Source organism: Callospermophilus lateralis, chromosome 12, assembly GCF_048772815.1.
Source record: "Callospermophilus lateralis isolate mCalLat2 chromosome 12, mCalLat2.hap1, whole genome shotgun sequence".
NCBI classification, from domain to species: Eukaryota; Metazoa; Chordata; class Mammalia; order Rodentia; family Sciuridae; genus Callospermophilus; species Callospermophilus lateralis.
In genome coordinates, this window is record NC_135316.1 from 41,608,193 (window position 1) to 41,627,118 (window position 18,926).

The 18,926-nt window shown below is 32.7% G+C and overlaps 1 protein-coding gene across 1 annotated transcript in view; it reads right to left on the reverse strand.

Annotated features, from left to right (window-relative positions):
* Positions 1-18,926, reverse strand: part of Ndfip2 (Nedd4 family interacting protein 2) — a 55,809-nt gene that overhangs the window by 12,902 nt on the left and 23,981 nt on the right. Inside the window, exons 2-3 of the mRNA XM_076872446.2 lie at positions 10,507-10,672; positions 4,449-4,582 (exon numbers count right to left, since the gene is read on the reverse strand). Coding sequence (XP_076728561.2) covers positions 4,449-4,582; positions 10,507-10,672 — 300 coding nt within the window. The remainder of the gene's footprint in view (positions 1-4,448; positions 4,583-10,506; positions 10,673-18,926) is intronic.

Here is an 18,926-nt window from a genome sequence, read left to right on the forward strand (position 1 = left end):
GTCCTCCTTGTACTGCCCTGTGAGAATCAGGGCTCATGGAAGTGACAGAAATAAATACTAATACTCTGTACTGCTATTACTGTGAATAATAAAGTCCTAAGCAGTCCTATGTCGTCTACCTGCTTCCAGGATACCGACAGACCAATCAGATTGCTTGCAAGTTGGGTAAAAACTCAACACTTGATAGATTGAGGAAATAAATTATTTTATATCTATTCAATGAAACAAAAAAATGTGAAAATTTTAAAGCAATAAATAAATAAAAAAGAATAAAAAATGTCTTCAAGTCTTATATTCTAATGCAATCTCCAAAACATATTATATGAAGATAATTTGTATAATACCATTTGTATACAAAACTAATATACTAAGGTATGAATATATTTTCTTATAAATGCAAATAACTTCTCTGAAAGCACTGATTGCTTCCAATATTCAACAAATATTACTGGAAGACCCAGCAATTACTATATAAGACTTTGCTTCCTGGTCCTTGTGATATATCAATATGTACAAAACAAATATGTATGACCTGGAGTCTATATTGCAGACAAGGGAGTCAGACAATAAACAAAACATAGTAGTAAGTTATGTATATAATTATTTAAAAACGCAAATGCTATGTCAGAAGAGAAGAAAAATGAAAGAAAGGGGAAAGAGCGAGGGGTCTAAGGAAATTTGGGGATGTTATGGAGCTAAAAGTCTATAATTTTAAATATGGTGGTCAGCTAGGCCTCACTGAAGTAAGACTTAAGCAAGAAACTTAAAGGAGTGGTAAGAGGGTAAACTATTCAGGTACCTCATAGAAAGAGTTCTAGGCAGAATAATAAGCCAGAACTAAGGTCCTAAAATAAAATCACACATGACACGTTAGAATAAAAGCAGAGAGTTTTCCATGGCTGGACTAGAGTGAACACAAGAGAAAATAGGAAGAAAACATGTCAAAAAGGTACAGAAAGTCCACTGAAGGATCTTGGATATTACTGAGTAAGAGGTCTTACTCAATTTTGATCAAACGAATGTTATGTGATTTAAATATGTAATATCTCAGGCTATTTATATACAATCTGAGTTCAGTACTAACTTTTCAGGTTCAGTCAGAGAAGGTAGTGCCCTGCCTAAGAGCCTATAATTAGAAACGTCAAGGTAGAACTTGAATCCAGGCTACTGATGTTCTTTCCACCCAGTCTTGGTAGTTTTATGTATATACTACTTTCTTAAAAAGAAAAAAAAACTTTCGAAGCCATGTTATATTGTTTATTATTTGAACACAAAGATTCCTTAAAATCTGTGATGATATATCCTGGTAAACTTTATATGGTAAATTTAAAGACTGGCAATGATTAAATGCATATTAAAATTTTGTAACTTTCAAATTAATTCAAGAAATAACATGAAAGTACAATATGAGCCCCCCAAAAGAAAAAAAATACTATCAATGATGACAAAAATATGTTTCATATTATTTTAAAACATTAATCCAGAAATTTATCAAAGGATGTCACTTTTTAAAAGATAGAAGGCATACAAAGATATCTTTTATAATATTGACATTGGTGGAGGGAACCCACACACAAACATATAAAAAGGATATAATTGTTCACTGGAGAAAAATGGGCACTAATTACACTACTATATTGACTCCATGGGACAGTCAACCATTAAATAACAGGAAAATATTTACATACAATTCTAAAACAGAAAGGACAGCATCTGTGAAATAATTTCAGCTACATTAAAATTTATTAATAAATCCAAAAATTTGTAAAAGACACTAAAATATTTTTAAAATAAGACCTGTAACAGAATGGTTATGGCATTTTCATCTTCCTAATTTCCTACAGTGGCTAATACAAAGAAGGCATTCATAAACTTAATCAATTATATTTTATTAAACACCGAATATATGCTAGTAACAAATTAGATACTAGGAATATGATACATATAATTCTACCTGTCCTGGAGTTGCTCACAATTTATCAAGTGCTAGCTAGTTCTTACATTAAAAGGTAAACTACTGAAACCATTTCAAATAAGTTACCAAAAAAAACAGATGTTAACTACTATAAGGTTTTAGATGAGCCTACCTGGTGAACAAGCCCTATTACAAAAAGTTTATAAAATGATTTGAAATTCAATTACTTTCCTCAGAAATATTAAAAATGAGTAGAACTGACATAAACCCATTTAACCATTATAAAATATGCATGCAGCTATACACATCAGAAATAGAAAAGAGTAGGGAGAAAAATTTAAAAAGCAGAAAACAAAGATTATGTTACAAAGTCTCTTGACTATCTACCTATATAGTCCCAATGAGAGTTAATTTAAGAAATAAATTCAGAGCTCATCCTTCTGAGACTCATTTACAACTAAATGTGCTCAAATGCTAATGAGACTAGGTTTGTTTTATAATTTTAAAAAACTTAATAAGTAAAAATTACATCTACATAATATATAAACATATATATATATATTTATGCAACTTATGTTTTGAGATGTGAATCCATTATGGAATGGCTAAATTGAGCTAACTGACATGCTTTTCCTTGTATATTATTTTTGGTGGTGAAAACACAAGATCTACTCTCTTGAGTGATTTTAAGGTATGGATATTTTAAAATTTGTGTGTGGAGATACATATAAACAATCATATATTCAAACTCTGCCAAAAGTGGGTGCTGGAGCACTGGATTAGGACACCCTGATAAATTTAAGAGATATTTTATGAGGAACCCAATTAATGTCTTTTGTACTACCGTACTTTGCTTTTTATGGAATTCCATAGGCTAATATAGCAATTGCATCAGAAGAAAGTAAAAACAGAACTTTTCTTTGTGGACATGTTCCAATTCAGGTTGGGAATCACAGTTTCTTTCTAAAACAAGGCACTGGAAATGATGACAGAATGGAATAGTAACACTTCAGAGTTTTCTCTCCAAAGCGGGGTAAAATCACCTTTATGCTTTTCTCAAAGTCCAGATAATGCTTCCTACTTTAAAAGTAGGAAGTTAGGGTAATAAAGTATCCAATACCCATAATACAATTTAAGGATCTTTGGCTCTGCTAATAACTAAGGCAACACCTCCTAAAATACAGTTTAATTTACTCTGAGAGTCATTCATGAGCACTTATAAACTTCCATGTTCTAAGCAAGCTACAGTTCACTTTTACAGAAACTCCCTACTTTATAGCTCCCTTCCTTCTCTGTAATTCTCCCTCACAATATTAAAAATCCTTCTTGACAAGGTCATCAGTCAATAAGCTATATTTATGCTACTGTCTTAAGGGACTTAACTTTCCTCTCTGAGATAGGTAAGTTTTAAAAAATAAATTAGGGGTTTATTATCTTTACCTAACTTCGTAACTGTTAGCTATATGACATTTATGTGTGATAGAAGATGGGGGTGGAGGCAGGGATGGGAAGAGCTATTGTTGATGGAAAAAGCTCATCCTGGAAAGATGCTCATCTATCAGACCATCTAACTGCTGGGCTCTGGCCTCAAGTACAGGAAAGGCTTCTTTCTGTCTTGACTCCTCACCTAATTCTACCTTTCCTAGATGAGGTTTTGTTTTGTTTTTGTTATTTTCCTGAACAAAATGGGATGAATCTAAAAATCTGCAATGACACTTCCAAAGCAAGAAAAAAAGGCAAAAAAAAAAAAAAAAGCCCTGCTTGCAGCAAACACTAAAATATAAATAATTTCCACCTTTTACCTGACTGGCTGAATAGCATACATGCATCTCATTGTCGTTCCATTAGTGAGACAGCTACTTCTTTTACCAGAACAAATAACATATGTATCTTATTGACCCCATTACTAAGGCATATACGAAGGAGAAAAGGAAGAAGAATCTTTCACCATCACTCCAAAATTCTAGAATATATTAAAAGGAAAAATAAAATTTAGCTGAAAAGAAAAGTATTTAAAGGCCTTATTTCTCTCTATGCTATTATATAGCCTATCTTGAGTTCTTTCATGAAGTCATTAGCCTAGCTATGCTAGGATGAATCGTGACTAAAGTGACAGAATATGGAATCCATAAGTACATAGACAATGAAGAGGTCAGTAAACTTGAGGTCTAGGTGAAAGAGAAGAACTGTTAGGATGGTGGTACACAGAGCAAGTGAGTTAGAAGGGTGAAAAGTTAGCTCATGAGATGCCTGAAACCAAAATTTTATGAAGTGATAAATGTATTGGTAAAGACAAGTTCTAAAATGACCACAAGCTGAGGTGGCAGGGGAATATCAACAGAAATGAGGTCAAGAAATAGAGAAAGTGAATTTAACTTGGAAAATGTCAATTTCACCATAAATGATGCAAATAAGTAATAGTAGGGAAAATACAGGAAATGATACACTGTCTTAAGGAACTACTGATATTATTAAATGCATATAAAATAAATTAACAAAAATATTATCAAAAGAAATGATAAAATTTTCTTACTCTTTGAGATGTTTCTGCCACTGCAGCTGCCATTGCAGCAGCTTTAGCCTTCTCAGCCTCATCATATGTGGGCAGTGAGGTAGCAACACTGTAGGGTGGTGGCACAGGATAAAACTCACTGTAAACTTCCGCATCTGAAGAAAAAGAATTTAAAAAGAAAAATCATTAACAAACTATTTAATATAATCGTATAGCCATGACCACAATAACTTACAAAAGGACACGAGAGACTGCTACTGTAGTTCCACATATAGCACATCAACAACTATTATAATCATATTTTATTTCAGTCATTTATTATAAAGAGAACGAACTGATAAATATAATCTAAAGGTTGTTACATTAATAAAGCACCTTAAGAATGAGATTTTGAAAAGGAGTTTCAGACAAGGAAGGTTAAGACTCAAAATACATGACATCCTCTATGTGCTTATTGATATGCACAAAGAAATTACTTGCTCATTATCTCACAGCCAAAAAAGTTTTTAAAAATCAGAAATAATAACAACAACCGTTTACATAATACTAAGCATTTCATAACCACTTCTAAATACGTTAATCTTAGCTACCCTGAGATTCAGAAAAACTTAAAAGACTTACATAGTACTAAACACCCAGTAAATGGGAGAACCCAGGGAGTTCCTGACTTCAAATACTTTGCTCTCATAACATATAAGGAGTAAATTTTTTACATATGTTTATTTCAGAAACTGCCCTAATCTCTTCAGCAAACAATATTTCTCTTTGCTAAAAGATTGATGAAATCTTGCTCTTTTTCATTCTTATCCATTTTTCTTCCCATTTTTACCATATTCACCTGTTCTTTAGATTTTTTTTTTATTAAGTACTTCTCCTTCCCCAATATTTAAGCTGTTTTGGAAATGAGCTCCAGAAACAGATATACATATATGTCATATATATGCATACATAATAGTATATATATTGGGGTGTGTGTGTGTGTATGTATAGAGAGAGAGAGAGAGAATATATATATATATATATATATATATATATATATATATATATAGAGAAGAGAGAGAGAGAGAGAGAGAGAGAGAGAGGAGAGAGAGAGAGAGAGAGTGTGTGTGTGTATATATAGTGTGTGTGTGTGTGTGTGTGTGAGAGAGAGAGAGAGAGAGAGAGAGAGAGAGAGAGAGGGTATGTGTATATATGTAGCAAGTACAGACTACTTATTCTACTTATTATAAAAATAAAACTGCTGGATGTGGTGGTACATGACTCTAATCCCAGGGATTTGGAAGGCTGAGGCAGGAAGATTGATTACAAGTTTGAGGCTACTCTGGGCAATTAAGTCCCAAAATTAAAAAAAAATAAAAAGGGCTAGAGATGTAGCTCAATGGTAAAGAGCCCTTGGGTTCAATCCCTAATACTAAAATGAAATGAAACTAAATAGAATAGAATAAAAATAAAATTGCATCACTTATTTCTAACATAAGTAGGATAAGTCAAATTATACAGGTCAGTTAACTCTATGAGACTTATGGTAGAATCACTGATATGGAGAAAAAAGGTAGAGTTCATATTCCACGAAGTTTGACAACTGTTTTATGATTTCCTCAATTATAACTACACTATTTCTATATTTTCTACATGAGTTTAGAACGTTCTCTATCAGACTTCCTTCCATTTACAACATGAAAACAAAATTTTAGTTAACAATACTTCTCCTCTTAGATTTTCATGTCTATAGGTTTTAAAACAATGCTTACTGCTATCAATAGAGCTAAGAATCCAGAGTTGATTAATTTTTAATCTACCAACAGAAAGTGCTAACAGCAGTATAATACTCAATGTTATCCACCAGAAGACACAAGAGGCATAAATTCTTAGAAAATACTAGTCATCTAATGTAAAAACACCATATGCAATCAAGTAAATAGATTTCTTTCAGTGCTAAGACTTAACTGAAGCAAATCTAAGTGAAAACAATAGTTATGAATTTTAACACAATAATTATTAAAGCTATAAATTTTAAAAGCTAGAACAATGACACATTATTCAAGATGATGCAGTCTTTTATACCAAGAAGTATGTAAATTTTTGAAATTCTTTAACACTCAAGATAGAAAAACTCAAAACTACTCTTAAGATTTCATCTCACCCCCGTCAGAATGGCAGTTATCAAGAATACAAGCAATAATAAATGTTGGAGAGAATGTGGGGAAAAAGGTACACTCATACATTGCTGATGGGACTGCAAATTGGTGGCCCACTTTGGAAAGCAGTGTGGAGATTCCTCAGAAAACTTGGAATGAAACCACCATTTGAACCAGCTAACCCACTCCCAATCTATACCCAAAGAACTTAAAATCAGCATGCAATATTGACATAGCCACACCAATGTTTATAGCAGCAGATTCACAATAGCTAAACTGTGAAACCAACCTAGAAGCCCATTAACAGATGAATGGATAAAGAAACTGTGTTATATACACACAATGGAATATTACTCAGCATTAAAAGATAATATAATTATGGCATTTGCAGGTAAATGGATGGAGTTGGAGAACATCATGCTAATGGAAAGCCAGTCCCAAAAAACTAAAGGCCAAATATTTTCTCTTGATTAGTGGATGCTTATCTATGAAGGGGGGGATGGGAAGAACAGAGGAACTTGGATTGGGCAAAGAAGAAGGTGGGGAGAGGTTATGGAGGTAGGAAAGATGGTGGGATGAGACTGACATAGTTACCCAAGGTACATGTGAGACTTGACAAATGGTGCAGAGAATTGAAATGTTGCACTCTATTTGTGTATGATAAATTGAAATGCATTCTGCCGTCATGTACAACATGACAAGTAAAACAAATAAACATAATAATTTTTTTAAAAGATAGAAAAAAAAATCCCCACAACTAATAGATGGAAATTGAGGAGCACTAAATTACTATAGCATTAATGTTCACTTTTTAATTTTAATCATTTTTCTTCTACCCTGAAAGGCAATGGTTCTCAGAGAATTAAAATCAAGAAGCACCAGCTCCAAGTTCTCTCCTTAGAAGGTGAGTCATCTCAAGCAAATCATTTAAGCACTCTGAAGCTCTGCTTTCTCACCCATAAAACTAACCCAGGAAGGCTATTACTACTATTATGGGGGGAAACAGAAGAGTATTCAAGAGGAATATATTATGAAACATTATAAAAATGTCACATATTATTAGTGCTGTCAGATCTATTAAAAAATAAGCCATAAAACAACCTCAATCTCCAAAGAAAACTAGCACACCCTAGGCTTAACATATAATACATTATAAGAAGTTGAAGAAAAATAGCAACAGCTTTTACTGAAGAAACCCAAAATTCTAGATTTACTCATAGTTCTTGTGCTGGATTAAAGTCATGAGTGACTTTTTAGTAAGAGTTGTAAAAAATGAAGAAGACCAGTCTCCACAAAGGACACTATAAGAATAACTGAATAGGGGCTGGGGTTGTGGCTGAGCGGTAGAGTGTTCGCCTACCATGTGTGAGGCCCTGGGTTCGATCCTCAGCACCACATATAAATAAATAAATAAAGGAATTGTGTCCAACTACAACTAAAAATTAAATATTTTTTTAAAAAAAGAATAACTGAACATCTAGACACCAGGCTCAACTGGTTTTTACAGTTGAAATGTAACCTTTAAAAGTGATATGCGTATTATTAATACTACTCCAAGTCATAAAAAGATCGGAAGCTTCTCCATTCATTTTATACTACTTAAAAATTACAAAGTTACAGATCCCACTAATAAAACTGTAAAAACTATAAGTGAAATAATAACAAATCTAAATCTAGAAGGGATCAGTACATGACATGAGAGGTTATTCTAAGAACACAGGAATGAATTAGTTTTTTAAAAATCTACTAATAACATATTTCATTATAACCAAAATTAAAGAAGAAAAAACACATTATTTTATGATCAGATTTTTCAAAAATTGCTTTAAGGGGTATATGGCCTACTGAAGCCATTTATTACAAGGGGAAAAGCCTGCAGAAAGAAAAGGTTTGGTAAAAGAAGTTAAGAGGAAGTGTATAGCCATAGTAGTTTTAAATGGTTTTCATCAAGAAATAGAGACTAATTTCTCTACCTTGAAGAAAGACTAAACTCAAGGACTCACTTCTAACAAACCAAATATGGCAGAAGTGATACTAACATTTAAGACAATATCATAACAGGAGACAGCGTTTCTACCTAGTTTTCTCTCAGAACGCTTGTTTCTTAGAACCCAGCCATTATTCAGTGAGGAAGTCTATGCAACAGGAGGCTAAATATGGATGTTCTGGCCAACAGCCTCAGCTGAGGTCTTAACTAAAGCCATCACACATTAAAAAGGAAGTCTTTGAGATGACTTCAATCCCTGTTACCATTAGATGAAAATCACATGAGCTCATGGGAAAAAATAATATAGTTGATCCCAGGACATCTCCAGAACCATGAAAATTAGTAATGAATGATTGGCATTTTATTCCATAAAGTTGGGTGTCATTTGTTACACAGCAGTGTAGTAGTAATGATAGTCCCGACGAAGGGATCAAGATTTCGTTCTTAAAATTAGTATCTTCCATTATTCAGACATGGACATCATAAAGAAAACAACTAATTTTCTTTCTTCAAGATTATCATCAAAGTGATTTTTATTTTGTTTTTGTGATGCTGGGAATCAAACCCAGGACTTCACAAGGTGCTATATATCCTTAGCCCCAAACTGAGTTTTCATTCTTGTCGATATTATTTTAATTTAATCAAGTACTGCAGACTTCTTTGAAAATATTAAAGAAAATTTAGCACATAAATTTTAATAAGTAACAAACCGTTGCTAATTCCAAAGAAAAATAAAGTTGGTGGAAATCAATATGAAAACTGTGCATAAGAAGCTGGTAGTATAGCTCAGTGGTAGAGTGCTTGTCTCACAAGCACAAGGCCCCAGCATCACCAAAAAAATAAATAAATAAAGCATATGAAATGGAAATACTGATCAAAACATTATATACAAATAAAAAGAATATGCATTTACTAATTTAATTAGTAAGAACACCTTCAGGGAAAAGATTATTTTCAGTAATCAAATAAAAAAAAAGTAAATGAATTTGATGGAAGAAATACTGGGTCCTAAAAAAAGGGGAGAAAAGTATTGGGTCTTTCTATACACTGCAAATGAAAAATGGTAACCAGAGAAAGTTGGCATGACTTCAAGAGAAGTAAATGGCATTATGGAATAAGAAAGATGAAACATTCCAGTGAAGGGTGTTATCTATAAAATATTTTCCAGTAACTGATTTTTAAAATCCATGTTTCATAATGAATATATAAAGTATTAAGAGCAATAATTTAGATTTTATTTAGATGTTATCAGACTATTTACAGAAGTTACAATAGTTTACAAAAATCATATAATCATAAAATCAGATAGTATACAAAATCATAATAGTATACAAATCATCATAATGATTAGTTTAGCACTGCTGAAAATATGTAAATTATGGCCAGAGAATTAACTGATTTGTTCTCTAGAATGTCCTGAACAGAAAAGATAAACAGTAAGCAGGAATCACTATCTTGTATTTAAGAATTATTACCGTACATATGGAATTAACACTATGTATACCTTTTACCTCTCATCAGATACACCACATTCCTACCCGCTCCTATCATCACTAAAACTTTTGTTTTATGATTATATATGCATGTACATACATGTGTCTATACATGTGCATATTTATATATGCATGTGTATATGACATGTGTGTATACATGTGTGTTTACGTTTGTATATTCATATATACATGTGTATGTTTGAATACGTGCATGTTTAAAAGTCCACTTAATTACACAAAACCACACTAAAAAAAAAACTATAATCCCAGCTACTCAGGAGGCTGAAACATGAGGACCACAAGTTCAATGCCAGCCTGAGCAACTTACTAAGACCTTGTCTCAAAATTAAAAAGTAAACAGGCTAGAGATATAGCTCAGTGGTAAAGAGTCCCTAGGTTCAGTTCCCAGTATAAGGAGGTTAAAAAAAAAATTAGTGAAAACATTACTAGCTGTTTCATACCTGAAGTTGTAGGTACTTCCACAGTTATACTACTATAAGGGGGAGGAGAAGAGTCAGTTTCAAGTGCTGGTGCTGGAGGAGCAGTCTGCACAGTCTGTTGTGTTGGGTTTGAAGTGGATGGCTGCTCTACAGCAGATGATTCTGAATTATCCTCTTCATTATGAAGCTAAAAGAACAAGGGAAAAGGAAAATCAAACCAAATTAATGATATTTATTATTTTTCTTAAATTTAATTTTTAAAGATAATTTATGGCAAATGACCACCTTTTAGCATTTTAAAGATCTAATCAGTCACCTAATCACTCACTTCTTAAGAAATTCAGAATTTTCATAGTTTCTTTACAATAAAAATGAGACACAAAATTGTTATGAGTTCACAAAGAAAAGTTTTAGGATTCAAGATAAATTTAAATTCATGTAATCCTATAATAGATATTGTCTTCCATGTATCAATCACAATATATGTATTGAAAAGGAAACAAAAAATCCTAGTAGTGTAGTCACAATACCATCTCTACTATACTTGAATCTAGAATAACTGGAAATGGAAACTGAATTATAAAACAAATCAATGATGTATAAATATTCTAAAATGTGAAATATTAAAAACTAGTTTTTCTAAAAATAGAAAAAAATTACCATAAAGCAAAATGAGTCAGTGAGTACAGAATTCTAAAAACTGTTTTTCATCACAATTGAAAACTCTGTAAAAATAACATGTTGAGACGTTTAATCATTTAACTCATTTACTCTTCACAACCAATCTAGAGATGCTTAATTATTTAACTCATTTACTCTTCACAACAAATCTATTATACACATGTGTATGTTTGAATACGTGCATGTTTAGATACTATTACTATTCCCAATTGAAACAAAAACCTGGAAGTACAGAAACTTAAAGTAACTTGCCAAACAACACACTGTCAGAAATCAAAACCAAGTATGTGGCTACAGACCTTTTATTTCATTTACAGTACCTCTGAAAAGATCATTCTTTAGTAGTTAATAATACCTAATACAGGTAAACTAATACAATGTGAGCAAAGGCTTCAATGCCATAAAAGGTAATTCATTAGGGAGGAACTATAATTGATCCTTAAATGATTCTAGAAAAGAAGCCTTTTAAAATAGACTGAAGTACTTTTTTGCATAATACCTTTATTTTGTTTATTTAGTTTTTATATGTGGTGCTAGGGATCGAATCATAGTACCTCAGTGTGCTAAGGCAAGCAGTCTACCACTGAGCCACAACCCCAACCCAAGACTAAGATACTTTTAAACTAGAACCTCAGTTTGAAAATAAACCACAAGTTTTCATTATTATTTAATTTCCATATCTTAATTTGTTAAAACTTTAAGAAATTTAATGTTAAAAACAAGGCTCCATAGAAATTTGACATAGAGCTAGTACACATAACAAATTTAAACATTGTGATGTAGTAAAACATAGATTTGGGGTTTTAGATAGAACATCAAGCAAATTCTTGATCTACCTTTCAGTATCTTTGGTAAACTTGTCTTCTGTGTACCTCAACATTCAACTATAAGTTCTGAATACAGCCAAATCCTCACAGGGATATAAAATAATATTTAGAAAGCATCTGGCATAATAAGGGAAGACGTTAAATAAATACTAGTCTCTTCCTTCTTTCCTTTTACTTAGTATACTTTAGAATACCACAAAACAGAAATTGTGAGGTGCTTCACTATCAGTCCAATAAGTAGTAACTAACTTGCCTAAAAAGTTCACTCACTCACACACACACACAATCACACACGAAGATCAATTTACTAAAATGCTTCTTCCATTTGTCTTAGTAAGGATCACACTAGAAAACCATTTTTCAAGTTAATAAATACCACTTTCAATGGAACTATCATAAATACACCTAAAATTTCTTAAATTAACCAAGATAACTTCCACAAACATCATAGCACCAAGGTTTGGATAATAAATCAATTCTCTTAGTGGTAGAGCACTTGCCTAGCATGTGTGAGGCACATAAATAAATAAAAAAGGTGTTGTGTCCACCTATAACTAAAAAAAAAAGATATTTAAAATTAATTAATTAATTCTCAGAAACTGAATTATTGGTTCAAATAATCATAATGTGAATTTTTATGAGTTTTACATTTGCTCGTAGCACTTTCTCAGTGAATTACAAAACAAAATGACTACCTTCTAGGCTGAGGGCAGTGTGCCTTCACATTGCATACTATCCAGAACTCTTCAGCTACTCATCTTTAACTGATTATTCTTCTAAGAGCAAATATGTCAGTTGAACAAGGCAAAACAAATAAATGTAAAGATATTTACTTGGCATTATCAATTAAACAACTAAGTACAGTCATGTCAAAAAGAGAAAACCACTTTCCACACTGCTATTAAAACTGCAAATGAAATACAATGAGCTTGACTAAAAGAAAAAAATCTTCTACCACAAAACAGCTTTCCTCTGAGGATTCCACACAAGATATACTTCTTATCACATCAAATATAGCACGTAAATGTGCTCCCTACAATGACCAATTCATTTTTAAAATCTGCTTAAGAGTAATTAGAGGTTCCTCTACATATAATCTCTGAAATAAAGTTTTGGAACCTGTAAATGATTTATTTAAAATAGCCTACCTAACACCAACTGTTTTATTTTATAAGATTATGATATGCAGCAAACATTTGCTGTGCGCATCAAGAGTAAAATCAATGACTTAGTCAACAAGCTCTACCCACTATAGCATATTACTTTCAATTTGCTTTAAATGTAGTATTGTAACTTTGACATCTTTGCAAGTAATAAAATTGCTTCTATAAATTAATCTACTATGGAGACATTTTAAATAAATCCATGAGTGTTCCAATCAAATTACATGTCTACCATATTAGACAATGCCATTTGGAAATAATTTCCCTTAATTGTTCTGTCCAATGATGCTATTTTACATTCTTTAACAATTACCTAAACAGCAAAGCAGGGATAGGGAGAAGGAGAGGACCAACATAAACCAGCTATCATTCCATCTCTTTCTACTACAGACCTCCTGAAAAAGATATGGGCAAAACAGTGTAGCACACGAAAACTAAAATTTGCCTTTTAATATAGTGACTAGGGTGGTGAAAAGTTTCATATTGAATGAACCATGGTTTGGTTTGGTTTGATTTTTTGTCTGAAGGAAAAGAAATGACAAGGCTGCCTTAAAACTACTGTAGCTAGTCTCTACAGAGACTAAAATAGTGGTTTTCAATGTCAAGAAAACTGTAAGCATTATGATGAACTCTAACGGGAAAGTCAGCCTTCAGTGTTTAAACTAATGCTTCTTCTAATTGATATGTTTCCTACAGCACAGCTTTTCATTCTATCTTAAGGTAATAAAACACTAATACAGTAACTGGAAGCTTTGCCTTTGTGAAGTAAAAGACCTCACTGAATGTTTTCTGAAAGAACCAAGATAAGAATGTGTAGATGTGTATGAAGTGCTGCCAGGTGAGGAGTGCCCTGCATCATAGCCATAAGATCTCCAGCATCGTACAGCTCCCCCTAGCCCTTCTCTTTTCTTTTCTTTCGTTTTAATTTGAGCACAGTTCATTACTATAGAAAGAAAACATTCTTCCCATTACTAGATGAGGATTTTGTTAAAGAAAAAAAAACTATCTTAAAGTTGAAAAAGGGTACCTAAATAGCTGATATATTTTGTATACTACAATATTATGACTACACTTATTATCAGAGGGCAGAACTGAAAATAAGAGTTAGCAGTTGCAGCTGGGTGCAATAGTGCACCCCTGTAATCCCAGCAGCTTGGGAGGCTGAGGCAGGAGGATCACAAGGTCAAAAACAGCAGTCGGCAAAAGTGAGGCACTAAGTAACTCAGTTGAGACCCTGACTCTAAATAAAATACAAAATAGGACTGGGGATGTGGCTCAGCGGTTGAGTGCCCCTGAGTTCAATCCCTGGTACCACCCCCATAAAAGGTTAGCAGTTGCAATGAGATAAATTTTGGCTCGATTAAAAATCATTTTTAGGGCTGGGGTTGTGGCTCAGTGATAGACTGCTTGCCTAGCATGTGTGAGGCACTGGGTTTGATTCTCAGTACTATATATATAAATGAATAAAAGAAAGGTCTAGCAACATCTAAAAAAATTTAAAAAAACATTTTATTATTAGAAATACCCATACCACTGGTCTTTTTGTAAGACAACAAATCTTTTCAAGATGAGGCTGTGGTATAACTAGGGTAACCTATTTTTCCCAGGACACTTTCACTTTATATCTGTTGTTCCAGAGACAAAATTTTCTGCTACCCAATTTATCCACCACTTTTATTCTCAAAAATGTTTAAATTTGATAGTCAATACATATAATAAAATTCCAGTCTTTAAAAAGATACTACAGAGTAGATGCCAAAGGTTCCTCCAAACTCTTAGTAATACTGTCACTAATAAAAACTTACAGTAATTTCTATCATTCTAAATTTCCTTATTTAACATCTTATTTAAACAAGAAAAAGACTGGAGTTATAATAAAATCAAATGGCTCAGTGGTAGTTTCAAGTCAAGTTTCTCATCTAAGTTAACTGATGAGACAGTGAACTACCTATCTGTGCTCCTAGGTATTAGATAGCACAGGTGCTAGGCAGTCTCTACAGACAGCCCAACTGTTCTGAACCAACAGCTCACAAGAAAGATTCTACATACCCATGTTGCTCAGCAAATGGAGTTAGATTTTCCACCAATAAAACTGAATTATAGCAGTTTTTCTCATACACACACAGCATTAAGCACATAAGCAGAATTTTCTCAAATTTAGTTTTCCGAATATTTTTCCCACTAAACCTTTAATACCTCTAGACTCTTTTACAGATGGTGGGAGCTAGCATTTGACAAAACAAAAATATGAACAGTTAGTAAACAAATGTATAGACAGCCAATGAATATCAATGAAAAACTGCAAGTTAATAAATCATGCCTAATTCTCAAATTTTTGTTTGAATATGCACTCAAGAATTGTGTTATTTTATATTTCATAATATAGGGAAATTTTCTGCTAGCAAAAACATTTCTTGTTGGTATAACAAAACATGTTAGTATTTCATGGTGCTCTACAAAAGAGGACTATGAGTTCCAGATGCTTGCTTCATCATTTGAACAAGTCTGATTAAAACCAACGGTCATTTTTAGCAAGACACAACTAAGTTGTCTTTAAAAAATAGAGGTTTTGGTTTCATCTTAAAACTGCTGCTGTCTGTTGTTCATGTTATGTCAAATTAAAAAAAGCTGTAGAAGGGAATATACAGTGAAATTGCATTAAAAAGTAAAGATTTTATATCATATATATGAACAATCAAAATTTCTAGGATACACAAAAAATAGCTATAGGTTGGGAGATCTTTCATCCCAAATGTAAATTAACAGAAACTTTTAATTTTTTAACAAAAGCAAAATGCAATAAAATGAGACCTCTATTTTCTGGCTTGGCATGTCTCAGAAACAAAATGGAAAGATATATACTATGTGCATTCTCCAACATAAAATATGACATTAGTATCCTTACAACAGCTCCCTTAGATTTATATTTATGCAGGCTTTTTTTGGTTGAAAATGATACAGTCTGGAATTATAACCAAACAAAACATATATCTACATGTAAATTAGAAATGCTATCTTCTTGACCTGGAGATGTAGCTCAGTGACAAAACATTTGCATAGCATGCACAAGGCCCTGGATTCAATCCCCATCACCACATTTAAAAAACCAAAACAAAACCCCACAAAGTACATTGTAATAAAATTGAGAGTATTTCTCTTAAGAAAATAGATGGGATTATTATATTGATGGGAGTGATTAAGTTAATTAATGAGTAGAAAATCAAAATTATGTTGCAGATTAGCTCTTTTTCTGAGCTCCAGTTGTATATACAGTAATGTATTTTTCACAAAAATATCAAAAAAGGGCTCTGGATTTTTGTTTAACTCTGTTACTTTTCTCGGTGCCTAATTAATTCTACATATTGTATAGATCTCATAATCAAATTGCCATGAAAACTTTTATGAATAGGATTCTTTTGATATAGTTATAACCTTAATTCTATTCTTTGGAACACTTAACACAATAGCATTTTATTTAGGTAATCAATCATTTACATTCTGTTTTACCAGTTAAAGTAATAGCTCTACAAAAGTAGACATTATATCTGTGTTGCTAAACACTAAAAATAAAAGTAAGCCCTCCAAAAATACTAAGCTTTGGTTAAAATTAAAAGAAAATGCAACATAGGTTACCTGTCACAAATAATCATAAAATGGAAAGCCATGAGAGAAAATAAACATTCTAATTCAAATCCTTTGACAATTCTCAAAGCTAATTATTACTTTCCTAGGTAAGTAAAAAGGGAAGGGGCTGAAAAATACTTACATCTCAAAGACCTCCAAGGAACAAAGAAACCAACAGGTGGAGTAAACTTTATATAAATTTTTGCTTTCAAAAGAATTGCACCTCTGGTTAAATTCCTTTTCATATGCTAACTGAAACCTAACTATCGTAGATCCCAAGATTCCCTTCTTGAACATAATGTGCTCTATATGGTATACTCATTAGCTGTGTTCAATCCTTTAATTAAATGACATATGCTTCTTAATATGTTATAAAATATCAACAAACTACAAAACTCTATTTAGCTTACTGAGATCTTACCTAAGAAAAAATGTATTTATAAATCTGAATATGATCTTAACACAGATTATAGCTTGCTGATCTCCTACTCTTTAAAGAATGGGGAAAGAAAGGAAATGAGGGGAAAAGACACACTCCCAATGACCCATCTCCTTCAGATACACTCTGCCTGCCTGTAATTACCCCCAGTTAGCCCATTCAAACTAGGATGGACTAATTAGGTTACACCCCTCATAAACCAATCATTTCACTTCAGAACATTTCTGCATTAACTGGGACCCCTGTTTTTCTCCCTCCCCCTCTTCTCTCTCCCACTTCCTCCCGATACTACCTCCCTCTCCCCGCCCCCCCCACATCATTTCCTTTCTTTCATCTTTCTCACCATCTACCACATTTGCTGGCTTATTTTTGGTGCATGCAAATCAGAAACCCTTGGAGAATCTGTCAAAATGTTCTTATTTAATTTGATTAAGGAGAGAGGAAAGGAATAAGAATTTTTATTACAAATTGCAGTTATCAACACTCTTCCAGGAATTTAAATGAAAGAGGGATTTCAGGGATTAATCACCTATCTACCCTAATTGCTTAAAATTGCAACCTAGTTAAGTATTTCTCAAAAAGCTGTTTGCATTGATGAAACAGAATACTGTAGTGTAGAGAGACACAAACCCAAAACAGATTTTGAAAAAAGCCATCCTTTAAAATAAACTTTAAATATTTTATATTTAAACATATGTTGGCATAAAATTTAAAAAAAAATTGTGGTTGCACATCTTCCCAAAATGAAATATATATTTATGTCATGAATTGTGGTCTTTCCATGCTAAATTGGTGTGAGGTAGATTGTTGGATTACTAGACTTTGAGGAAATATGTGGAGGGGGCCAACAGGGAACAGTGCCCTAAAACAATCTTAAATTCCTGAAAACTTGGATGAGACCCCACTCCAGGACCTTACTATTTACATCAATGAGGGTATTACTTCACACCAACTAACTCCCACCTACCAGCATGGGCCTTCAACTGGGAAGGGAACATAGGTCAAAGACAGGCTTTTAGGAAGATACAATTAGAGTATACCCAAAATTGTGTTAACAGGATAAGTAGTAAAACTGGAAAAGTGATGAGGTACCTCCCTTCCTCAATACAGCCAAGGGAATACCAAGGCACTTTTCAGTATTTTCTGTAAATTAAAAGAAATAATTTCCAAATCAAGCTTGCCTTTCACTGAATTATGTTTAATTAGAAATGACATAGGTAATTCTTATGTTTAATATATCCTTCCTTAAGTGGCTTGAGGACAAAATTTTGGTTCGGAAGGAGAAACTGCAGAAGAAATTTTAAATGATCATGTTTGAATCTTAAATCCTGAGTTTTTAAAATATTCCAATGCTGATTTTTACAAGCCAACATACTGGTATTCTGTTAATACAGAGATTAATAACATAATGATAACTGCAATTTATAATAAAGCCTTATCCTTTCCTCTTCCCTTAATCAAATTAAATAAGAACATTTTGACAGATTTTCCAGGGGTTTCTGATTTGCACGAATCAAAAATACATTGGCAAATGTGGTAGATGGTAAAGTTTAAAAACTAAAATGGCCTGGGACTGGAGTTGTGGCTCAGAGGTGGAGCACTCGCCTAGCATGCATGGGGCACTGGGTTCCATCCTCAGCACCACATAAAAATAAAATAAAGGTATGGTGTCTACCTACAACTAAAAAATAAATTTAAAAAGAAAAA